Consider the following 26,245-nt stretch of genomic DNA (forward strand, 5'->3'; position numbering starts at 1 on the left):
ACAGCAGAACTGCAACATCAGAAGACTGCCATCTGTGAAGGTGCTACTGCCTGCTAGCAAAAGTTTGTGTCTTCTCACTGAGCTGAGGAAGACCCAAGAGAGTTCCATATTCACTGTTGTTCTAGGGAGAGCATCACAGAAGACTACTTCATTAAGCCTAATCCTAAGGCTTAATGAAGTAAGCCTTTTGTTTTTACAGAAAACTCCATTGACAAGTCTTTAATGACGTTCAATTTTTAACAGTATACACCTGAAATGGGAATAAAGATATAATAAATAGGTAAGATAAAATGGGTATATTTAAGTCTGTTTAATAAAATGTATAAAAGTAGTAGGCTTTTGGATAGAAGCTGTGAACAATAGAGAAGATAGCACATTAGAGCTCTATTTTAAATCTAGAAAGTTTTAGATAGATCTCCACATTAAGTGTTGCAACAATTCAGAGAGCATAGGTATGCAGAGATGTCTAAAAAGTAGGAAATACTAAGCAGTGTAAATGAAAGAAGCTCAGTCTAACTAGCCAGCTTTATGAGAGTAAGAAGTGTCTGAAATTTGAACCTTGCTCTATTTAACAGCCTGCATGCCAGATTTCCCCAGTCAGATCTTCTGAAAGGTTGACCAATTTGTTTCAATATGGTGACCACAGCACCAAAAAAAGACAGTGTCTATCTGAAGAACTGTATGGAAATTTTTCTTCACAATGTGAAGCCTAAAGTACAAAAGCAGTTAATTTATCACAGGGAAGCAGGGATTCCTTTGGTAACTAATTCAAACTGCTGATGATGCACTAAATCAGAGTGAGTGATGAACACATACATAGCAGCAAGTGAAGTTCAAAAGGATACAGATCTGTGTGATCAATGAGCTGCCACGTGGCAAATGAAATGCAGTGTTGACAGATACAGAGTAATAGAGATGAATCTCCAAAATAATCAACCAAATATAAGAAAAATGTAAATTAACCACTGCAGAATGGTCTCTTTACAGAGTTGAAGGTGTTTCTTTACACACATCTAAATACCAGACCTTCAAATCTCTAGGCTTTTTTCTCTGATATGAGAAAAAAATAAAAACACTGATAACTTTAAGAGATGTCTTGTAGTAAACCTATAAAACTTTCCTAGAAAAGTAATACAGTAACAGAAGTTAAGTAGCAATAATTCATTCCAAGCACACAGATTAAGAATAACAACCCACAGGTGAAAATCTCATACAAATCTAAAATTATATTGCATATTACTAAATGATAAGGCCAATTTTGGTGCCTTCTGCTGACCAAGCCTCTCCATACTCCCAACTGATGTTCTACCAGATTAATGGAATTTTGACTGAAAAGCAACACTTTGTAATTAGAGTACTGGTATTTAGTGACGTTCACCCTTTCAGCTTTCCTGGAGCAAATTAAATTTGGCACATCAAGAAAGAAGTCAGGACTATTAACAAGAAACGTATCATCCAGTATGAGAAGGAAAGTGTCTCTAGACTTTTTTCTACAGGAAGAATAGCTGTGACTTTTTTGTATCCAACAGTTATCAGCTGTGGTAACAGTTACTGTTGTTATTCAGTCATTAAACATAAGTGGATTCCCCCTTGGATTTGTCTGTGACATGCCATCTGAAAACAGTGAAAAAAGATCTGTCTTTGTTACTAAATCTTGTGCTTGATACTGTCACATGATTCGAGACATCTTTTCTTCAGGGGTTCCAGAAAATCGTATCTTCATTAGGAATTCTCTTGGCCGCACTTTTACAATGGAAGTTCTACACTATATATCCACCTTATATTTACTGTGATAGAAATGGGCCAGTTACCCTCAGTAGATATGAATCTGTCCAAACCACGTATTCTATAAAACTGCCACGGTTCCTATTTTATATCTTCACAGACTCATCAATAAAATGGTTTGCTGAATTCTGGGCATCATGGGCACCTTTGTACACATTCTTCAGTTTACATTAATTATCAAATAATATCCAGCATTGAGCCATGTTTCCCTTCACCAACTTTTTAGTTTCATTTTTAACACAACTGATTGTTTTCTTTGACAGGCTATCTTGACTTCTTCATAATATCCACCTGCCAGGTGATAGCATGCAATTAGATTCAGAAAATGTAAGTGGCAAGAGACAAAAAAGGTAGACATGCCACTAGGCTTCTTGCTTTAAAATTTATCCTTTCCTCTCTTTAAGCCAAAGGCTTGTTAGCATTGTATAAAAGCTCTAATTTTGCAACTCTTAATAAGATGATGAATCATACCTTGACTTCAATGAAATCACAAGCATTCCATGCAAATGCATATAAAAGGTTACTCATTTTGATCTATGGTGGTGCAATAAAACTACACAAATACTCTTTTTTGTCATCTGTGAAACACTAAGGACATAACTCATAAAAAGAACTGAAATAATGATCATATTAACACTGATGCGTTTTACATACTGGAGGCTAATAACAAATAAGGCCAGTAAGATAAAGCAAAGGTCTTTCAGAACTCAGTTTCTCAGAAAGCCATTAGAATGAGCAGGAATGAACCAGCAAGTACACTTTTGTACTTTTGTATTTGTTACTTGAAGAGATTTCTAAATAATAGTAATGATGCTTTACTTTTGCAGCAATATGTGAAAAAAGCCACTTAGCTACTAACACTGGAATTCTGTAATAAAACTGGATGCAAGGGAACTTCATGCTAAATCCCAAGTAACAGTACTGGGGCTAAAGAGCTAAAATGATAGAAAGGGTGAATCAGTTATATCATTTCCCACATCATTAGCAAAGCTAGCATCCCAGCTCTACAGAACATAGTCAATGTTATTTTGTTACATTCACAAAGAATCAAAAGAATTAAATGAATGACAGCCACTTCCAATTACATAACTTGTAGCTTATGAACAAGCTCATGAACACCGTGCTTTATTTTGTTCAACATGGAGTCAGACATACAGAAAATCTCCATCTGGATTTCAAATAGTTTTTTATAAGCAGAAGCAGAATCCACAAGTTAGATTTTCACAGATTTTTCACTGGCTTTGATAAAGGAAGAGTTTCTATTAGAGCAGAAACAGTGAAAAGGAAAAATAAAAGGAAAATATTAGGAACACCAACTCTACTGCAACTTTGATTTTTTAGATTATAATTATTTTGTTTGATTTAAAGTATTTTTCTTTAACTTATTCCACGACAACTTTAACTCTGTTCAAGGCAAACAGAAAAAGGAGGTTTGATATATATGTATAAAAATGTTCCCTTTCTCCAATTCTCAGTGAAATGCACTTTTAGCAAAACTGAATTTCCTTATGAAATGTAGTTGAAATATAGACTGCTGGACTAACGACAGAAATCTTCTTGGCTTAAATGAGATGAGGATTTCAATATCTACATATACAAGATCTTAGGAAAAAGAAATCAGATGAAATTAACTAAGTGATCAGACCAAATGTTATAGCTAAGGAAAAGATTTAAATGGGTCCCACACAAAACACAAATGTCCTATAAACCCTCCAAAAAAGTCACGTTTTCCCTCTTTCCTTACATTGCCTACTGCATGGAATACACTTCTCTGCAATATAACTAAAGCATTTATGGAACTTTGTTTTATATTTTTGTCTTTCAATTCATTGTGGTTAGAAGTAGAATTATTGTGTTAAAAAATGACCTGATCCGAGACATAGTTTATTTAAATTTCAAAATGAAAAGCTTACTAAGAACAGATAAGATTGATTGCTCTTTCCATCTTAGCATAATTGTATTTCAGGTGAACATCAATTTACTTTAAAGGACACTTCTAAGTAGCAAGCTGCATCATACATAATTCATCAATCACAGCTGCCTGTAACATGATTTACTCAAGCAGAATTCCATGGAATAGAGGGAGTTGCATTGTTTTTTATGCTTTGGCCTGTTTGTTTTTAAATAGTTTATGAAGCAGTCATTTGCACTGAATTATTGCTGAAAAGAGTTCGTCCTTAATAATCAGCATGTTGAATTTCTTCATACAGAATTGCTACCTCCTCAGATTTCTTTTAAAAGGTAAAGTGAGTTTTGAAGACATTGTTAAGGTAGAGAGCTCTCCATGTTTATCAAAGGCAGAAATAAAGCTTGAGGAATTTTATGTGGAGGGCAGGGAAAGGCAAAAGTATTTATCTGAAAAGCAGTTACTAGTTTCTAGGGCTATGTATTTTCTAGCTGCCTTGACTTTCATATCAGCATGCAAATGTAATTGAACAGAAGCAGCTCCTTCCTCAGCTAGTCCTGCACACAGCTGTCATATGGCTAAACAGCCACTACCTGGCAATGTGCACAAACCAGACACAAAACAGTGTGTCAGCTAAAGCCCAATATCTATGTACACCAAGAGATAGAGGTGAAGCTTTCATTTACAGGGGCACCACCCTGTGTGCTACACTGCCCGGTGTTTTCTATCAAAGTCAGCTTCAAGGATATGTTGGTGCCTCGACAATCCTGAATTAAAGAAACATTTTCACAAATATATGATAGTTTAAAAAGAAAAAACGTACAAGTGAGACAAGCTGCTAGAAATACGCACTTGGACAAAGACAGAAATATCTTACTTACTTGCAAGCCCATTTGAAACACAGAGTGACCCATAAAATTAGCAAGCATTCGAATTAAAGCTGCGCCCTGCGGGAAATAATTCAGAAAAGTAAGTTGTTATTGTTAAATATTGATGTGCAAAACTAATAACAATTTGAAGTATGCAGTTGTATCCAACAATATAATCTTGGAAAATTGTTAAAGATTATTAAATAATTTTTAATTGCACTGAAATTAAAAAATGAGATAAAAGATAAGACAAAGGTTTACCAGGAAAAATGATCAAGTTGTTCCCAGCCTCATGTGCACTCAGCACTATTGTGCAATTTTCAGTGAGGCAAAATATGACATCCATGATAAAATATACAGCAATAATTATTCATAATATTCTTCTATTAATTATATTATTGTAAATCAGGATTTAGTGATAACATTTTCCTTCAGAAAAGCCTTCAAGACGTGGTGATCTAGAAGTGGATCATTTCATTTTCATTTTTAAGATGTTGATATCCATACTTGACTTCATTAACAGTCAGTTTAACTCCCACAGTCTTCCAAAGATCTAAGTATTTGTATAATATACTTACTGTACATACATCAGTTCTATCCTCTTGTCCCTTCAGGCAAAGGATTGAGATCTAAAAAATTTCTTTTGTTTTACAAATGATTCCAATTGTCAGTACTTACATCAAGAACCACAGACACACTAGCTTTCTTTAAGGCACCCCATGGGCTTTCTTACTCCCTCTCAGTATGACCATAACTTCTGTATATTTTCCACTTGTACAAGTGCTCTATTTCAAGCAAAAATACATTTGCAGAACAGATTATCTAGTCATAATGTCTTACTCTGCAGTCAAATCAGGAAAATCAGCCTCCCAGTCCCATTGATCAAATGTTACACTTAGTAATGATCTCTGTATGAGAGGGAGGACATTTCTGATTTAAAAACAGTGAATCAAAGGCTGCAAAAAAACAAGACGTTGGAATTCAACAACCTCTGCTACAGATGTAGGTTCAGGAATTAGACTAATGCTAATTAGGGGAGAAAAAAAGTTACATTACACAGATTCAAAAATTATCAGGTACTAAAGCCAAAAGGACATAAATAGCAAAAAATAATATATAGTTCATAAAGAAGAGAAAGTTATAAATGAATAAAGTTCATAAATGAAGAGAAAAAAAAAAAGAATGAATTGAGGAAATGCTTGTAATTGCTTACAAGAAATGAACACTGCATAAAGCAAAAAAGAAAAAAAGAAAAAAAGAAAAAAGATGCTTGCATTATTAACACTGTGCTGTGTTTTTATGGTAGTACCTTATCTTACTGAGAGCCCAATCATATCAGGTACACACTGCAGTATGGAAAATTCTTCCTGTCCACGCAGATTATTACCTGAGCAGTCAAGACTATAGGTCAGGAAGTGTTATTACCCTCATTTTACCAGAGGAACTGAGTGAGTAAAGTTCTCTGAGATGCTTAAGCAGATAAATTGCAGATAAATCTATGTAAGCAGATAAACAGCAGACAGAAAAGAATCTAATAAGCAGATAAATCCAATTTATTTGGTAAGTAACTTAGGCAGTGCAACCAAAAATATGTGAAGCAGAACCAAAAAAAAGCCATACATAAAATGTATCTGTCCAAACCCTTGACAACAAACATATTTTTTTTGCCACTCATTTGTCCGTATTCCCTCTTTCATTTATCAGTATCTAAATTTCAAATATTAATAATGGATGCATATTCATATAGGTACCTTAGCTCTACCAATTTCTGTGAGAAGTAAGCAAACAAATACCTGTGATCTTTCCCATACAGTCTTTTCTATCCAGGGACCAAGAACTATCAGAAACACATGAAATAAATATAAAATTGCTCTCATAGCTCTCATTTAGTCACATCGTGGATGGAACTTTGGCCTTTACACAGCAGACAAAATAAAAAAAGCAAATAAAGATTGAATAGGAGCTCTAAGATACAAAGGCAGGAATACTCTCTCCAGATCTATTCATTTTCACAGATACTTTAGAATTTCTTTCTAATTACCTTCAGGAAACCCAGAAGTCCATTTATAACATCCAGAACAACAATGTGTTTGTCCCAGTTCTGCTATCTTCCCCACACAGCTTGCCTATCTGGATGACTTATTTGCTGAAAAAATAGTATAGGAAACAAGAGAGAGAGAAAGGAAAGGGATTCTAAAGAAAAGAAGAAAAAGAGAAAACCAGACAACCAGAGAAGGGGCAAGAAACAGAAGAGCAAATGCAGCCCCTTGGTGTGAAGTGAAAAGAGATGGGGGAAGGAATGGAAGAAAACCACGTATTTCACTACTTTATTTTTTTTTTTTTACCTTGAAAGGAGGCAGAAGAGAGAATAGAAATACATTCCAAAGAAGATGCAATTGATACATCCCCAGCTCTGAGAGGGAAAGGAAAAGACAAGAAACACTGATACTGACTGGATACAAAGAGAAATAAATTTACAGAGAGAAGGATTAAAAGATCAGAGTAAGTGAAATAAAGAAGGAGGACTTCCTAAAAGATAGGCATGAAGGATGACCCTAATGATTCTAAGGAGGGAAAGAAGGTATGTACAGTATCTTCAGTTACAGGAGCAATTGAATACATACCTTTTGGATTATCTGAATGGCCCAAATGCTGGCATTTTCACTGTATATGCACCTAGCAAGCAGTCAACTATACGGAATCCAGAGAACTTCTGCTTTCTGAAACTTATACTTCTGAAAGCTTCTCTGACATAGACCTAAACCTACATATGTATAAATCCTAAATCACAACAAACCTCCCCTACTGCAGAGGATGATCTTTGGAACCTGTCAACATTATTCCTTGAATGCCCTGACACGCAACTGATCTGCTTCCCACTTCACTCTCAGGGCTACTTCTGCTCTGCCAGCACTTGTCCAACTGAGGAATGATGTATGGAGTCTTGAGAAGTGAATCTGGCTCCCTCACAGGGCACCATGACCACTTACAGATGATTTAAGTGCTTTCCTCAAGGCAGTAGATGACTCAGTACTCTGTCAAGAGGTAAAGTGTATTGGTTTTAACAGGTCTAGTGGAAAGTAATTATTTCCTATTCACTCAATGTATCTATGTTCCTGACAATACAAAAGCTTACTCAAGCTAGGGAAAAGCTATGTACTGTGCTTTAATAATAGTTCACTCAGTGCCAATGAGTAATGGCACTACCTGGTTCTGGTGAAATATCTACCCTTCATTAGCAGATTTCAAAGTGCTTCGTGAGACACTGATATCAATATACTTGCCATTACATAAATGGAAACTGAGCAACATGACAGTGAAGTCATACAGTGAGGATCACCTAGTATGTTCATCTTACAGACTGTGAACAGCTGGAGCTTCCTCAGCTTCAGCAGTGAGACAGATGCTTTAGGGAAGGAAGGCAGAAAATCAGCTATCCCATGGAAATTAACTGCATGTGCACTCCTTCCCTCTGCAAAGCACTCCTGGGAAAGCTGGACAATTAGCCAACAGTGGCTAACCTGCTGTACATTTATGGAGTGAACGTTATATAGATTTCTTTCTCTGAACAAACTCACACCTACACTACAGTAAAGATCATCCATTATTAAAATGAGGATCAACGTTCCTTTTTATGTGAGCTGAATTTGTCTTTGATATCCACAAAATGCAGAGGCATTTTAAGTTAAGGCATTCAGTCTAATTCCCACGCATAAAAAATAATAATGAGATTGTAACTTTGATCTCAGATTAAATGAATTTAATTTTTAAAGACTCACTCACTCCTACATTTTGTGATTCTGTGACATCACTACAGGTTCACAAATACTGTAAGTTAATTCAATTCTCTAATTAGTTGATCTGATTTTACAATATCTGAATTCTTAAACTAATTATTTCACTTGCAATTTACATCTTGTAATCACTTCTTATACAAAAGAAAATACTAAATGGAATTTTCATCAGTGGGAAAAAAAAAAAAAACAACCAACAACAACCATGTTTTAAGTTTGAAACCACGAAAATATCACAACTGCTTACTACAAAGTATTGTTACACAGCCACACAGCATGGGATACCAAATACAGGTATCTGTGGCATCTCTGTCTACAGGTAGTTTAGTTGTTTAGACTTTTAGATGCTGTCAATGGACAGAATCAGTCAATCCTGCATGCACTTTATCTCAAAACAGATGAGTTGTGCCCTAAATGCACCTATCACTTACATTTGGCTCCAAAATGACCCTTGGATGACTAGCTTATATGCACCAATCTGCACTGCAGTCATCTAAAGTTAGGTGAGATTAATTCAACTGCACTGCTCAAAAAGGCCATATGCAGATTGATTCCCCACTGTTACAGGAGTTCTATACTAGTAGGTAGTTCCCAAGAATTTCTGAAGAATTAAGACACAAAACTGGTGGGATACCATCTTCTCATATACAGAGAGGCAAATAACAAATCATACCTCAGTTTATTATATTTTCTCATGAAAAAACCACAGCCAGGTACTCAAGACAGTGTCCTGAAGATATGGCAGTGCGCTTTGTAGATGGAGGCAGATGTTCTGTACCAAACAGGTAGTAAATAAAAATACTAAAAATAACGAATGAAGTCATTTTGGAGAAGCAGATACTGTGACAATCAGCAAATCAGTACACAGAACTATGCAGAAGCTAGGCAAGGACAAGGGGCCACACGTGAAGAGATACAGTTGACTTGTAAACACATCCAGCCTTATTATTTTAAACTTCAAAAATTATGTCAGTACTCCAAAAAGTGCTCACGAGAGAAAAATGTCAACAACACAGAAAAGAAGCTGTGAACTACAGTTGACACTCAGAAGAGTAAAATAATCTATCATTTTGTAAATGAGCTGGAGTAGGGAAAGACAGAGAGCGTAAAAGGCTAACTAGCATAGTTTTTCCATCCGCATTCCCATCAAATTTTGTCATTTTTTTCTCTAGAATATCATCTCTTTTTTTCTTCTTTCTCCTTCTGCTTTGTGAGTTTTGCTGTTTCTTTTAACCGTAGGATGGAGGTTCATGTGACTGAATGCAGATGCCTACACTGTAACTACCCTCATGCTTACTCAGTTTTACACAGCTGAGCCAGCTGCACAGATTCCTTTTAAAGGCAATTGAAAGAACAGCAAACACTTCAGCTAGTCTTGATTCATCTCATCTGAAGAAATATATCTGAAATAGCACAGATAAAGTGTAAACAGTGCAAAAACACCTCCCTGAGTTCATAAAGTCTGGGAAAGTATCTTGCAGTCTCACTTACAAATTTATTTGAAGTAACAACAAATATCAGGAATAACAATCATGCAGATCTCAGAATAAGTTTTTCTCACAAATGTTCACTTGCTGCACTTGTTTAGGGATAAAATCCGATTGCTTTGACATAAAAACTCAAATCGGGAAGTATCTTGTTGTGGAAACCACCACCATGGTACCCAAGGTAAAAGAGCAGAGTGAGATACTGAGGAGAAGAGGATTGCCAACAAAAATTACGTAACTGTATTTCAAAGAAAAAATCGAATACCTCAATTTTCTACAAGACTTCCAATGACCCACTTTGCTTTTGCTTCTCTCATTAAAAAATAAAAATAAAAATAAAATAAATCACATTATTGTTAGAGCTTTTATTACCAAAAATAATTTCTTTTACTCACCTTTATCTGAAGTGATAAATCTCAGATCACATATAAGCACTAACGAATGCTCCATTTTTTCCTAAAGCTATTGATTTAAGATTAGAATCAATACACAGTTTGATTACTACTAACCTATATCTAGTATATGCCAGTACTTTTTTTACATCAATCAGTTATGTTAAACATACATGAACACTTCCCTCCTTAAACTATTCTGTGCCATGCTACAACTGAATATAACTTAAAAATTTTTTAGAAGAAAGATTTGAAGGAATAGCATGGAAAGGCCCATCACATTTTGGAGAAAATATTCCATGGGCAAGTAGAGACAGGTGGGAGACAAGGCCATAAACTTTATTTGTTCCAGATCATTTGCTCATTTCATTTCCAGTCTGTAAAAGGACCTTCCTCTAGTCTGAGCAATACTAGATGCTTTACACCTCCATGTATGAGAATCAAAAGCCTGTGGCATGGTGACCTGTCAAAGGATTTCTGAAAAGCCAGTGTCACCTAACTACTTATAAAGACCAGAGCTGGACAGGGAGACAAAATCTCCTTTTGCAGAAGTTAACATTAAAGCAACTTGGTTATACATGTACTGAGTTATTTATCCTTCACACACTTTATAGACTGCACCTTGCTGAAGCGAGAAGCTGAACTCATCAGACTGTAGAGAATGGGCTCTAGGAGAAATTCTAGGAACTAAACTGCCCCCAGCAACTCTCCGACAGAGCCTGTTTGCAAGCACAGTCTACACCCCATTTCCAGAAGCTCTGCACTCCATACTTGGGTACTTCCAGAACATGCAGATGGATGCAGCTCCGATGCAGCTTCACACTTTCTAACAACTGAGTTATTTTTATTAGTATCTCCCATACATCTACCACAAATTGATAGTTCCTGCAACCTGTTCCCTCACCATTGGAATCAAGCAAGTCTAATACAACCAATTCATCTTAAAATTCTGAGTTCCCCTTCTCACATATTGGCCATCAAGTGGCCCCTCACCCAGTAACCCCAAGGTATGATTCCTATCTGCATTCAAGGCATGAACAACCTTAACAAAATCAATGAAGATCACACACTGAAGAGGACACTTCCAAATTCTGACTAAAATGTTCTGAATACTGACTGAAATGCATCTCTTCTTCATTAAACATGCTGAAGAAAGAGATTTTTTTAGAACTCCAAATGTAATAAAAGCAGCATTTCTTTTTCTTAAGAATGTTGAACATATTTTTACGCTGTTCTGTCAAGTGAAAGCCTAAGGATATCCACAATGAAATAGGTTTTTAAGAAAATGAGTATGATTTCATTTCACCTCAAAGTTCCTGAATTCATACACTATTCTGTATATTTTAAAATACAGGATAGATAATTCCATGATTCAAGGTTCATTCAAAATATTAAAAGAGCATGTTACAAAGCACTCATACAAAGAAAGTACATTTGCACATTATTTTTGCAATCTGAACGTTAGCCAACATGTAGTATCCAAGCCACGTTTTTTAAAACAATCATTCTTTGTTGGTACTAAGCGACCACAGCTGGATGCTCTATGAAATTTAGCTTATTGGGAAAAACACAGCATGAATTAAACTGGAAGAACAATGTACATCAGACATGTAACAAGAATGTGACATTTAAAAAAGAACCTTTACATAAAATTAGGAACCAAAATGAAGTCTGTCAAATCTTGCAGAAAATCTGACACAAAAAATATGTTTTGACTAAGTCACATCTGCAGAATTTATTCCTCTACAGATAGAGAACAGTGCGTATTCGTGTAAACAACTTCTTAAAAACTTGTTTGACTGAATCATTGTGTTACACCACAAGTACTGCACTGAATTAACTTGACTACCACTAACAGCATTTTAAAGAAGAGGACTGAGAGATGTGAGTAACTTGGTGCAATGTCTGTTGAGCAACTGGTGTGACCTTAAATAAATCAACTGACATCTCTTCAGTTCCCCTTTGAGTGCAACTAACAGTTAGGCCATCAAATCCAGGTTGTTGAATTTAAATTGTGCTTTCTAAAGCAAACATGTTCACTTCTTTTTCCATAAAAGAAGTCCAATCATTCCTCATCTCCCCCCCAGAAGATCAAGCTGAAATGAGCTCTGCCTTCCTATTTTTGTAATTTGCACCAACTTTCTTGGTTGACAGCCTCACTGATAGTCTTGGAACAAGTGCCCTGTTCACACTTGCCATTCCAGTATGGTACTATGGGCAGCAACAGACACATCTGTTGAAACTCTTCCATGGAGCAGAGATCACTGCAAAGCCTTCTCTGGAGTTCTTGAAGTGTTTTTGTACCTCATCTCTGAAAACTTCAGAAGTACTCACAGACAAATTCTTTTCAGGGAATGAATTAGACCACAACATAAGGCACCAGCACCAACTCTTTCATTTTCAGAAACTGATCACCACAGTACACCAGTGTGACTAATTTTCTGTATTCTCCAACAGTACATCAAAATACTACAAGAAAAATGAAGCTTAATGCAAATGAATTTCATGAACGTGAATGTTTCCTTATTAGATTACAATAATATAATGTTATCCTAATATATATAACATGGCAAAAACATAACATGTTTGAATGAATTCCTAGAGGCTTTCACTTTGGAAAATCCACATAAGAGCCTTGAAAAAACTGAGGAAGACTGGTGTATGCAGACTATGCATACAAGTACAAGATGTGACACCATGAGCCCAATAGTTAAATTCTTAGTCCAGGCCATCATTTAGTGACACAATGAATCACCTTAAAAACACAAGTAATTTAACTTAAATTCCACAGCTTACACACATAGAATTAAACAAGTAACGACACAATCAGCTGAATTTGAGTCTGACTGATTTCCATGATTTCAATAATGAATTATTAAAAAGTGGCTACCCACACTAAAAGGAGTTAAAAAACTACCTTTTTATTTTTTATTATACAGATAGAGGGGAAAAAAAAACAAACAGAAATTTTTGTCTTCTTTACTTTATAAAATATAATTTCCAATTGATACTTGCTTATCAAGCTATGCATACCCACAAGTTAACATGCTGCTGATATTCGACAATAAAACCAGGATAAATTTTAATAAACAAATTAATCTTACTTTGTTCTTAAAACTTTACTTGCAGTCCAGTTGAATCAATATTTTTAAAACCAGCAAGTATACCTATAAACCTGTAATTTACTGTGCTAAATCATCTAAGATGCATAACAGCATCTTATGTTGTTTTTATAGACTGTAAGGCCATTTACCCGATGCCAAAACATCACTGAAAAAGCAACATTATATTCAAGGAGAGCTTTTCACAGAGAAATCATAATCATTTTCTATTCTGACAAACACAGCTGTTCTAGGCTTGGATAATATCAGAATGGTCAGATGGCAAGATGAGCTTTGGTGAAATGTTTGTCTTAGACAAAAATGCTCTTGTAAATTTTAGGAACATGACACAACGAACAAAATTCAGGAGTAAAAGAGCATCGTGTTCTTCAGGTGTTCTCATACCACTTTCTTTGAATAATGAAATGCTTCAGTCTCCTAGACTGAGAGTCTGCACTGGGACAACTGCACTTCTATTTAGCCTGGCCACCAAAATCTGTTATATGTGCTGACACCACCACCAAGGAAAAAGCACTTTATACTTCTTCATTATGAATGAGAAAAGTCTCAAGAAATTATAAGCAAAAAAGGTTGATTACATTATTTACACAGATGAGCCATCACCATAATGCAAGTAAGCAGCGAATAAACCAGTGTGTCTTAAAATCCACTGTCTTAAGGATCTCTTCTAATGATAAAACTAGCTCCACAATTCCACGTCTTCCATTAGAAGTAATAGATGAAGATTTTCCCTTTTATGATGGAACATTTACTAAAGTGTTTCCATGATCACTGTTGCTTTACTTTAAAGAAGAAACATATCACCATTTTGTCAACCAACTCCACTGGGAATCTAAAAGCAAATTAAGTAAAGTAAAACTAAAAATTTGTGATGATTCTCCAACAGTTACTACTGTGAAGATCGGTATTATGAGATAGCTATCTATTAATCCAGTCAGTGTGTTCTGTAGTGATACCAGGTAGCACTATTTTTCTAATAGAGTATTTTGCCATAATAGAACAAAATTTAGAAGTCTATGTTTCTACACAATTTCTCTTTACCAACCACACAATCTCATCAAAGACTGAAATCAGATCTGTTTGACCACATTCATTTTTATGAAGCACGAAGAATAACATTCCTTTATATTTTTAGTTAAGTAAACACCACCATCTCAAACCATTTGTCTAAAACTGATTTATTTGCAACTAACTATAATTAGGCATGCCATTCTACTTCTTCTCTTTCAATACATCTTTTAGGCTTCAGAATTCAAATATTCCTTTAAAATAACAAGAACGATAGAGTATTGCTAAGATTGTTCCAGACAGCTACATCCTGAATGGGGGTCCTCTAGGCCTGCAAAATCTACGAGTAGTCTGTTATACATAGGCTGCTCCAATAGTAATTTCTTCCCATGGAAATTACAACAGATACAAAGAACACAATAACGCTATTTGATAGAGCAAATTCTCAGCTACAAATCACTGTTTCTCAATACAGACACCACCATTAGGTATGCATTCTTGCCAGCAAGGAATGACCACCCACATGCTGCACCTGTAGAGGTCTGCATGGTGTTCAGAACGTGACTTGTCTTTCACGTCATTGCCATCACTGCTGAGATACACACCCACTACCTCACTGTGCTCACATCCTCTATTGGGTCTCCACAGATGTTCAGCAAGCATCAATGCATGTCAGTGGGTGCCATTTTTCTGCATGGAGAAACTCAATGACACACAATTTCTTCACACACACTTCCATGTTAGACACCATTCTGTCAGACTGCCCCACTGCTGCCATCTGTCACATGGCAACAAAATCTAATAGGATACCGATGGGAAGGTTCAACCTCTTCTTTCACACTACTAACATCTGCTTCTGATGCTGTGAGACAACATAATAACATAACATAATATTTTCAGACAGCCCTCATATTTTTGGTTGAGTTTTTTTTCTTTTGCTCTATGTAAGTTACCTACAATTTATTTTCTATTTCCAATTCTTATAATTTGTACACAATTACTTCAACATTTGTAATTGTTGCCCTTCTTTAATCAATGTGAACTTGGGTATCTGCAAAAGTTATCCCTCATCTTCACTATGGAATCGTTGTTTTTTTTCTTTTTTGTCACTGTTAGGGAAAAACAGAAACTACTCTTGAAGGTTTAAGAAGGTACCACACTAAGCTTTCTGTTTTGTCCTTTGCTAAAAATTACCATTACAAAGTAGAATTGGGGAGACAGAAAATGTAAGTACACTTCAGGAACTCCAGTGCATAGGTATGTACATGGAGCTAGCCCACCTTCATCAACACTTATGCCATGAAAACATCTGAGCCACAGCCAAACAATTCTGCTTCTTAACTCCCCATTGGGGACAGAAGCATAACAAAGGATGGCAGCACTCATCTTGAGGCACTGATGCAATTTTTTGCTTTGATCACCTGCTCTAAGCCTAGAGAGCTGTCATTTGCCATTGCCTTTGAGAAGGAACAAGCAGAAGATAATCACAGCTGGCTCTTCCTGATTGTTCTGCCTTGCATTGGCCTGACCAAGCATTCTAGTCTAATGCACTCCTCTTTAAAATAGTGTTTTGATTAACATTTGTTTTCCATTGTTATTACTTTTTTCTATGCATAATTTTCTCCAGCACGGGAAAACTAGTACTCCCAAATCATTCTAGGCGTGCAGCTGTTTATACATCTCACAGAGATGTTTCTATGATTCCTCTTCAGAAAACGCTACACAACCATACGTTTAGCAGTGCAGTATGTTACTGACTGTTTTGAGTCAGGAAGGTGATCAGATGTACCTGCTTGGCTTTATACACTAGCACCCCATGGGCTGGAGCAGGATTTCCTGCATTCTTGAAGTCAGGCACTCTTGGGACTGCTCTGAACCTAAAAATTTCACCAACTTCACGTTCCAATGGCTTTCATACCGGAAGCTGTGAAGATCTAAAACATTCTTATCTGAACAGGAATTGTTTTCATTATAAGATACATCCTCTGATAAAATGCATTACTCTCAAATGGGTCTTGAAAGCATCTTCTACAATCTGAGCACTGACCTTCCGTGTTATCAAGTCAAAGAACAGACACCACTATCAGACGCACTCAGATAGCTTCATGACATTCACGGGTGACATCACAGCTAAATTAGACAGGAAGAACAAACCTTTACACTGTAGAGAGGGAACGGGTTGCACAGTGACCTGAAATGTATTGTAAGAATTTTAACTAGCTAGCCGGATGTCATCTCAACGTTCCTGATTTAGTTAAGTGATTAATTAAAAATATAATCAGCTTTACTTTATTTTATTAGTTGTTAGTGTTTCTCTAGTATTTCTTATAGTGTTCACTCATGAGCTGCTCTCACTTTCAAGTGGTCACTGCACACAACCATTTTGTTAGGAAAAGATTGTCACAATATCTTTACACTTATGAAATTGAGTGGATTTCATACTAATACTAATATTGGTTTCACTGGTCAAAATAGATGTTTTGGTTTTTGTTTATTTCAGCGTTAGGATCCGGCCAGTTTTCTGACAAAAAGAAGTAAAAAGAATGAAAATTTTAGAGAGCCTTTGCACTGACTGTTCTTGCAAAACATGATACACTGTGAATTTTCAGAGAGAACTATAGAGAGAGAGTCACTACTTCCAGTGTCTTAAATCCTCTTTTGCCAGAACTGTTTCTTGTGACAAACGGGAAACTGATCATTTTTCTTTGTGTGTATTTTTAGTTGTATAGTCCTTCCAACAATGGCCTTGGGGGGTTTGCCTCCCCCTTCCTTTATAACTATGAGAAATACATCCTCCTTCCATCAGACTGTTGCAGAAAGCAGGAAAAAGCTTTTCTAAAGAAGCGGCACAGAGTTACAATGAAAAACAAATTATGCAGACAAATGTTTAGAAAATAATTACTTGGGTTGCAAAGTCTGGGCCAGTATCACTACAGAAACTCGTTTTGCTTACAGGAAGGAAAAATTGAATATTCTTCTCTATTCCAGCCACACCCTTCCTTACTTTGATTGTACTTGTGCTTGCCGAGACATATTCTACTGGTCGTACACTTTGATAGCTACACTCCAGCCTACTGAACTTGCCTGCTCTGACTGCTACCAGGATCTGCAACCAGCACACTTTAAAGTATTCAGAAGCATGATGGAAACAACTTCAGATATTATCTAACTCTCTATTCTGTATTTGGTGCCCTTTCACATCTTCTGTTATCTGGCTGTGACTGCTCATGTATGGTATGACTTCTTTACTTCTATCTGGGATATCTCTCTAACACTGTTCTGGGTCTGGTTGCTCCCTCTATGATGCAGCTGTCTTGTTTCTCTGTTTCATTACAGCTGGTTCTTCCTTGCTGATTGTTGCTCCTCATGTTATCCTTGCTGCACTCTCTCCTCTGTTGATGTAGCTTTCCAGGGCTGATTCCCGCTGTCAGTTATTTCTGGTGTGGAAAGGCTGTCACGCTTTTTGCCTTGATTTAATAATTCTCAGATCCACTTGAGTGTTCAACAGGGTATATTTCCCACTGCATTGGGATACAACCACTTTTCCTGTCATTGTGGGAGGACACTCACTCACTTCCAGCTGCACTAGGAAAATATATCCACTCTCTGATGTGAACTGAGAGCCTTGAATCATCTACCACTATTGTTTGCTTATTAATGTGCTATCATGGCTTCTTGTTTATTTCTACATATTTGTGGCCTTAGTGGAAGATGACATGACATGCTTTTATGTGAAGGACTGCTATGATAGTGTTTGGCTTTCAAAAGAGGCAAGCACCACTGTCAACAGCATAAGTGGAAATACTGTGTGCTGCAGTGCCTGTTTCACTCTGTTAATGGGATTACCTGAATACCATATTTCGGGAGTTTAGTCATGAACCTTTTAACACATGCAACCACTGGGGACAAGAAAGTGGAAATGAAAAGTATATTCAGCTCCAAGGCATTTAAATATCACAGTTTCAATGGTTACCTCTGAAATGTATAGGAAGAGTAATGACAGCTGAATGTCTAGCAGACACAGGCATTTTAATGGTTTCTAATTGATTTATGCCATATTGATGACAGTAAAGATAATGAAATGACAACGACAATCTATGACTGTCATTTCACTGCAGAAAAATGAGATGGAAGAAAGTTTCACAATTTCAATTTCAGGTAGAAGACACAGAGAGAAAAGAGATCACATGACAACCTAAGGTCCCAGGGAATATCAGGTGGATATTTTGAATAAAAATTAAAAGAGAATGAAAAAAAAAAAAAAAACCAAGGTTGAGAGGTTGAGAAAAGATACTGCATGTAGTCCTAGACTTTTTAAAAATTAACATTTTAATAAAGACAGTAGAAAAGACCTCACTAATGGTCCTGACCAAAAGTTTACTAGAGTCAAAAGCAAGAAATTCTCAAGAACTTGGTATTCTTCAGTAATTTAAAAAATAAGTCAGCAATCAACTAAAAAGCCATCCATGAAATACCAGCAATAAAATCCCTTGCTCAGGGCTCACAGTGTAAGGAGGGCTTTGAGGCACTGGAAAATATTTGAACAAACACCCGACAAGGTACATTTCAGATTTTATTAACATACTATTCGTCACAGTATTGATATTGGCAGAGATTAGAGAGCTAGAAGGATAGGCAAAAGTTCTAGCTATCTCATAAAAGAGTTCATTTCATCAACAAGCGAATTGATTTTAAGTGCAAATCGTGCATGCTTGCATACAAGATTACACAGAAATGAAACAAGAATGCAAGATCTACAAAACGTTAAGTTTGTTCTAACTTATTCTCAAAAGGAAACAGAAGCTTAGAGGAAAGTACAGAAACAGGGAAAAAAGCAGCTATGAAGTCACTGGTAAAGTTTCTTCTGATGAAAGACCGTATTCAAAACAAAAGGATGAATGGCTTGACAGAAAGGCAGATAACTTATTAGACAGCAAAAAAAGAATTTATGGTTGAAAGTGTTTTAGTCTCCTCCCCTTAGAAAGCGCAAAAGTAAATTCTTTCATTGCCATTTCTCAGGTTGGATTGCTAGATCAGATAAACGAGTTAAAATTTACAGGTACAGGCCCTGATATGAACTCACTCAACATCACTCAGGGCTCTGGGAGAGCCAACCATCAGAGAAGCTGACTGGAAATGCTGACTTCATCCACTGAACATGGCCAACGAACCCTTAAATAAACAGACAGATACAATGCGCAGATTGTACTCTAATTCACAAACAAAACACAGTGATGCTATTGGCATGTATAAAATAGCTAACAGTATACAGATGTGTCTTAGAATCCTATTTATCATTTCAATGTAAATAAAAAATTCTTTGTGTTTGTAAAACGTTCATACGATGAAAAGATTAGTGCTAAGTATTACAGAGTACTGTATGATACAACTATTATAGTATTAATTAGAAAAAATCATTAGCTTGAGATATTAAGATACTATGTGAGATAAACCTTTGAATCAGCTGAGGTTCAGCTATCACCAGCAAAGATGATTAAATTATTAAAACAATGAGAACACTTCAATAATCAAAAACCTGCTGTTTATTATCACTTAATTGACCAAGAATAATATTTTCAAAGGCAGCAAAAATTTTATTGAAAATGTTATTTGGGCTCTTGATCTACTCCAGTATTTTAGAATATTTTCCTAGGTATTTTATGTTCAAATATTACATTCTATATCTATTAAGCATTTTTACACAGACGCTCTCATTTGTCCACCCCTAAAGGAATAAGAACCTCTAACAGAAGATGAACATCTTGAATTTGTTGCTGATGGGAATAACTGGCGACTGCAAGAGAGGATACACTCTCTTTTAGCCCTAAATATCTGCTAGATAAACTGGAAGCTCAGCAGGCAAGTCAGCGCTACGCTGCAGCTGTCTTGTTTCAGTCTGATGCTAGGCAGCTAATGGTGCAGAAGGAAAATATTATCCAGTACAAGGGTAACAGTCAAAAGACTTATTGTCTGGAGCAGAGAGTTCCAGTACAACCTTCCTAGTGGAAAGCTGCAGGAAACAACATCTGCATCAGGCATCAAGCACATTTAGTCATGAAATTAAAGCACAGTACTGGACACCACACCACAAAGCAAAGAATAATGCGGTGTGATGGAAACCTCCAGTTTTTGGGTCATAGGCTAACAGCAAGCCCTATCATGAAGAAGGTGGAATTATACATTACTCCCACTCTTCCATGGAAGTCCCAAAGTTGGTTGAATCATTCTTATCACTAAAATGCAATTTGAAATTGCCTGAATTAATACATACTCCTTCTCCAGAACAGAATTCCGTTCCTCTGCTCTTGCTCTTCTGCAATGACCTGAGTTTTCATTGGTTGATAGAAAAAAACATCTCATATATTAAAAAAAAAAAAAAAAAAAGGAAAAAAAATATTAAATTCAGTACTTGAGAAATCTTCTTGAGAGTTTCAAAAGGGTAAAGACTATGTATCCTTTTGCTTTTAAAGCATTTAACACTTTTCAGACACTGCCACAAAATGAATAGTAATTAAAAGAACATTAACACTGTTATGTTGAATGTCATGGGATAAAATTACTGTAGTGACATGCTGTAGTATATCACAAACATATTCCACACAAATTAAAGTTTACCACCTAGTAACAATTATGAATGTATTCTTGAGCATTTGTTCTACAGACAGAACATAATCTTCTAATAGTAGTGACAAATCTCATAGAAATAGATAAGTTTAATTAGTCCCACCTTTTTATATGCAATCCAGTCAAACACCCTGTCAATGTCTGTGGCTTGCTGCACCTCCTGGGATACTGGATGTGAACTGGTCAAACCGTCTAGCAACATCACTTCATGTAGAACATCTGTCAGAAATCTCTGCTTTTCCTGAAATATAGCATAAGCAATAGTATCACATACACATTTACAATAAGGTAGAAATGATGCATGGTTACCAGAGGCAGCCTCTATATGACAGTTAACTAAAATGTGACCTTCTGGTCTGAATGTAAGCCACTATCACACCTTAAAATCTTGAACAGTTCTACAGAACAGACAGGAACTAACTCTAGCATCAGAGACCCCTCTGACTTGAGATCATTTGCTGAAATGTCAGTTGAAATATTACAGACTATTATGGAGTCAAAATGTATCTACATTAGAGACATTAATTTAGCTACATTATATTGTAGACTGCAATTCTGATTACCATAACTATTCACTCCCAGTTACTCAGGCTGGAGACAAAAGAGAAAGTGGCATAGTCTTCAATCACAAAAACTTATGTATGGTACAGATTAGCACTCAATGAGCTCCTTGCATACACAGGTACAAACGCTTTTGACAAAGATGACTAAACACAATCATTATTGTTTTATTGTGTAGATAAAAGGCATAGTAAGGCTTAAGTCACTTGACTCTTAGAATCAAATTCATAGAGCAGGTCAACATGGGATAGAATGATGAACAGAGCCCAAAGTGTCACAGCAAATATGTGCATCATCTTTCTTAAATCCTGTAAAGAAATCATTTCTCCACATGATCTCATTTGCTCTAAAAACATTATCTCCATTATTTCATAATTTCTGTGCCAGAGAAAACCACTATTATGTCTGTTTACGAGTGAGACTACCACTACATGTAGAAGTCAAATGACATAGTCAAAGTCACAGCTTCATCAGAGGCAGGTGCAAACCCAAACAATATCTAACATACTACTAATTTATTCCTATATCCTCTATAAATATGGATTGCAGAGGTATGTCAAAACTGCTGCATATTTACTCTGGCAGCAACATTAATTAAATGTTCAGATATACTCCATGAACTGTGGCGCATTCACTCTTAGAGTACAAGTAGGTATGACTTTTTCAGTTGAGAAATGACATACTGTAAAATGTCCTCATATTGCATTCATATAGATGTATCTACTCCAACATGCTGTGTCAGGAAAGAAGAGCTTCATTTCCTTGGTTTTCAAGTCACAAATAAATGCAAAGAGTGAATTAAAAATTATGGAAGATTTTTTTCCCCCTGAAATGACATATCTCAAACTTTCTGTAAGTACAAGATTTCCTGCATTAATGCTCCTCTAGTGCCATAGTTTACTCTAGAGAGTGATGCATTTTTTTTTCCAAAAGCTATTTTGATGTCCATAGATAAACTAGTCACACAATTACGTAATAAATTCTATATTTAATTTCTTGGGTGGTAAGGTTTTGGTATCAATGTGTTAATCTAAATCATATTTATAAGAAGCTGAAGAGCTGTTTCAATGCTGATCCATCTGGAAATAAACCTCTACGTTAAAATTCATTAGAGCACAAGAAATGTACCTTGAGTTGATTGTATATTCAGGCAATTAAAAACATTGGATGCAGGGAAGCCAATTACCCAACACACATTTAGTGTTCTCAGCTGGCTGCATGAGGTAAGGTTTGTGAAGGGAAAAGTAATGTTTTGTTCATATTATTGTTTGTTACCAAATTTTCTCAGGCATGCACAGTTAGTAACTGTCCTTCTTTTATGGGAAAACAAGAAGCATAGGGAAACAAGTATTATGACAGTCCCACTCAAGGGAAAACTACTGAGGTAGAAAGGACTGCAGATGCTTTGGTTATATCTCAGTCACGTTCTCTATTAGTAGCAGAAAATCTATTTCATCAGAAGTATGATATGCAACTCATACAGGTATAAACACACATAGGTATAGATCCGCCTCCAAAATTCATGTCTGAATATCACAGCTAATGAAAAGGTGTGGGAGTGGATTGTTACTGTTCAAAATTTACTCTTTCTCAATATCAAATATCAAAAGGATATTGCTAATTATACGGGAAGACTTAAAGTATAGAAAACAGAATCAAGAAAATGAACATCATAAAATGAAGCTATAAAGAATATAAAAAATATTCAAAAACAAAGGCTATACTTCGGTTTTCTGTAGTGTCATGTTTTGTTTTGTTTTGTTTTTTTCCTTATGTTAGCCTTTGACGAGCAGGAAAGGAGCATTTTAAATTCATCACAGTTCACTTGAGTTACCATATCTGGAAAGTTTTCATTAAAATTTATGGCAGACCATAACACTGACATACAACAAGAATATCTATTATGTCGTCAAACACGTTTGCATGCATTTTAGAGAGAATTAAGGTGGCTTTTGAGCTATAAAGCTGATTTCTTTAAAACAAAAGAATTTCCAAAGTATTCCCACCTTTTCCCTTCAAAATACAGTCTCTGAGAGTAGATTTCAAAACAAGACTCTGGTATCTGCAGAACTCTAGGGAGATACTGAGAGAAGAATTTCCCAGTTGAGAGCAGCCATTCAGTGTGAAGAGACAATAGAAAACTGAATTGCAGAAAGAAACTAAAACCACCTTAATTATTTTGTTAAAGAAACAACCACTTCAGCTATTAGAGTCATAGCTGAACATTAAGGGGAAAAGGGCAACACATGCGACCAAATTGCTTATAATGACAGAAGAGGGGTCTTTTATTCCCTAGTTATTTTACCTGATGTAGTACACTGGAATTGATCTGATTTAGCATGATATCTACCGGACTAAAGAAACACACAGCTGAGAAAAGAAAATCAATTTTGGAATGCATTTAATGAGGCCACTGAGCTGTTAAACTGGTAGGTGACAGCTTTGCAGCTAACATGAAACAATTACAAAATGTTGTTGGAGATCGCTCTCCTGCAAGGGAGTTCAGCTGCAAGAGAAAAGCCAAAGACTGTGATTCACCTGTAAAGAAAAGGAGGCTTCAGATAAGTCTCTGGGTTTTGCCTGGAAACTGTTAGTAGGTGTATATAAGCACAAGGCAGTGCACTGAGCAAGAGCTGGTATGATGACAGCAGAAGCCTACTCTGAAATAAGACTGAAATAAGGGCAGAAATGCTTCCACTCAAACCTATGCCTTTCTTTAAAGGCAAGCAGGAAGTTACTCCATTTCTTATCTTCCTACTACCCACTTGGCATCCATCCTCTTCTTTTCTTCTCCTTAGTACCACCCTGGATCTGACAGTAGTCAAGTCTGGAAGGCCAGGCTCTCTAGCATTAAGAAAGATATGCTATTACTTTCTGTTGCTTTCCTTCTTGTAGTTCCAGACTAAGAGACTGAAGTATTTTTATCAGGTTAGCATATCTTTTGAACATTTACATGTTCAGATTATTGCCCAAACACCAGTGGTCAGTAGATTCACGTACATGTCTCTTCACAGCAATTATTTGTACTCTTGGCTGGTAAGACTTTCTTTTTTGGTACATGGTCATCTTGAAATGCCTAGTCCTTCTCTGAGCTTTCCCTTCCTTAGCCAACTTTTAAACAATATAAATATTCAAATTTCACTGCTATGGGTGAAAATGATATGGATAACAGGGTCAGAAACTGTACCTGTAGCAATTCTTTCACACAATGGAAAAAATCTGTAGATTTTTAAATGTGGATCTATAAATCATTCCATAGCAATAAGAACGAGGAATAAGAAACCAGCTACCCTCCAACATGCTGACCACCATTCAAGTAGTCTATCTCTAAATGGAAAGAATAACTTGTGAAATAACATTTTTTTACACAAAAGACTCTATCTTCAAGAGCCAATAAAAATGTAATAGGATAACAATGACGTAATGGAAAGAGACTGAGATACCATATTGAGACATAATGTGCAAGCTAGATAGCATGACAACAACGTAATACTTTTTAGCCACATGATTTCTAAAAATTAATATGAAGTAGCAGGGAAAATAATTAAAAGAAAAAAAAGAAAAAAGAAAGAAAGAAAAAAAAAAAAAGAAAAAAAAAATCCAAGCGTGAAACAAAATGAATAACACAATAAAAGCCAAAACTGATAATTAGTACGCAGAAGAGATCAAAGGCCTCAATATTAAAGGTACTACTTTCTTCTGGGGCTGCTATTCAAATGGTTCATGGACTGAGAAATCTACATGAATAAAGCTTAATATTGGTGAGCAAACTGCAAATGATTTCCCTGACAAACCTGCTGGAAATATCTTATCCAAATTTTACTAGCCATCAGCAATACAAAGGAGATGAGTGATCTCTCATGCCTGACAAAAATCAGCATTTGCAATATGTGGTACTTCAGTTTATAGGGAAAGCACACCCCAGGGAAAAAGAAATAGGGGCAGATTTTGAAAGCAATCAAAGAATTCTAGTATACACAATACCAGGAAGTTGCAGTTCAAACACAGTACATTTTCAGGTGAAACTTAACAAACTGCAAGGGAATATAATCTGTGAGGAAACCACAGGTTCAAAAAAATAAAAATACCTTAAGGAAAGGAAAAATCCAATGGGAGCCAAAATAAAGTCCTTCCTGTCTATATATTTAAAAATACTACATTGTCATAGTGTGGGACGTCTCCTGAGTACTCGCAAATGAATACAGCATTTTTCTCTCTTTCTCCTCCCAACTGTATTTTGAGAAGATTACAGACAACTTTTTTAATTTATATCTCTGCATGTGTGCCTCAATTATGTGCATAGTTTGTTGAAGGAGGCCTGCAGCAGATTCTACTTTTATCAACTATGAATGTCACGATTCCCACGTCTACCTCCATAACTCTCTTATATCAGGAAAGAGAATTTGAAATGTATATTCTCTTGAATGAAATGCCAAACCAGATAAACCATGACCCCCCCAGGTGATATAACAGGTGATATATTTATAGTATACTATTTGTAGCATAAATAGCATATATATCACCTACGAGTTTTTGTGAAATTTCACCAGCTACTTCAACTGCGGTTTCCTGTCACCGCTCTGTTTTTCAAGTGTAACTTTCGTTTGGTTGTATACCAGACTCATTTTGCCAAATATGGACCTACAGAAACAAAGGACACATTACAAAACAGTGAACATTATGAAAGGAAACATCCT

At 36.0% G+C, this 26,245-nt stretch overlaps 1 protein-coding gene across 1 annotated transcript in view; it reads right to left on the reverse strand.

Annotated features, from left to right (window-relative positions):
- Positions 1 to 26,245, reverse strand: part of TRHDE (thyrotropin releasing hormone degrading enzyme) — a 213,011-nt gene that overhangs the window by 90,038 nt on the left and 96,728 nt on the right. Inside the window, exons 6-7 of the mRNA XM_052668324.1 lie at positions 21,091 to 21,228; positions 4,573 to 4,638 (exon numbers count right to left, since the gene is read on the reverse strand). Of these exons, the coding sequence (XP_052524284.1) occupies positions 4,573 to 4,638; positions 21,091 to 21,228 (204 nt within the window). The remainder of the gene's footprint in view (positions 1 to 4,572; positions 4,639 to 21,090; positions 21,229 to 26,245) is intronic.

This window comes from Tympanuchus pallidicinctus, unplaced genomic scaffold (genome assembly GCF_026119805.1).
Source record: "Tympanuchus pallidicinctus isolate F22 unplaced genomic scaffold, pur_lepc_1.0 scaffold8, whole genome shotgun sequence".
NCBI classification, from domain to species: domain Eukaryota; kingdom Metazoa; phylum Chordata; class Aves; order Galliformes; family Phasianidae; genus Tympanuchus; species Tympanuchus pallidicinctus.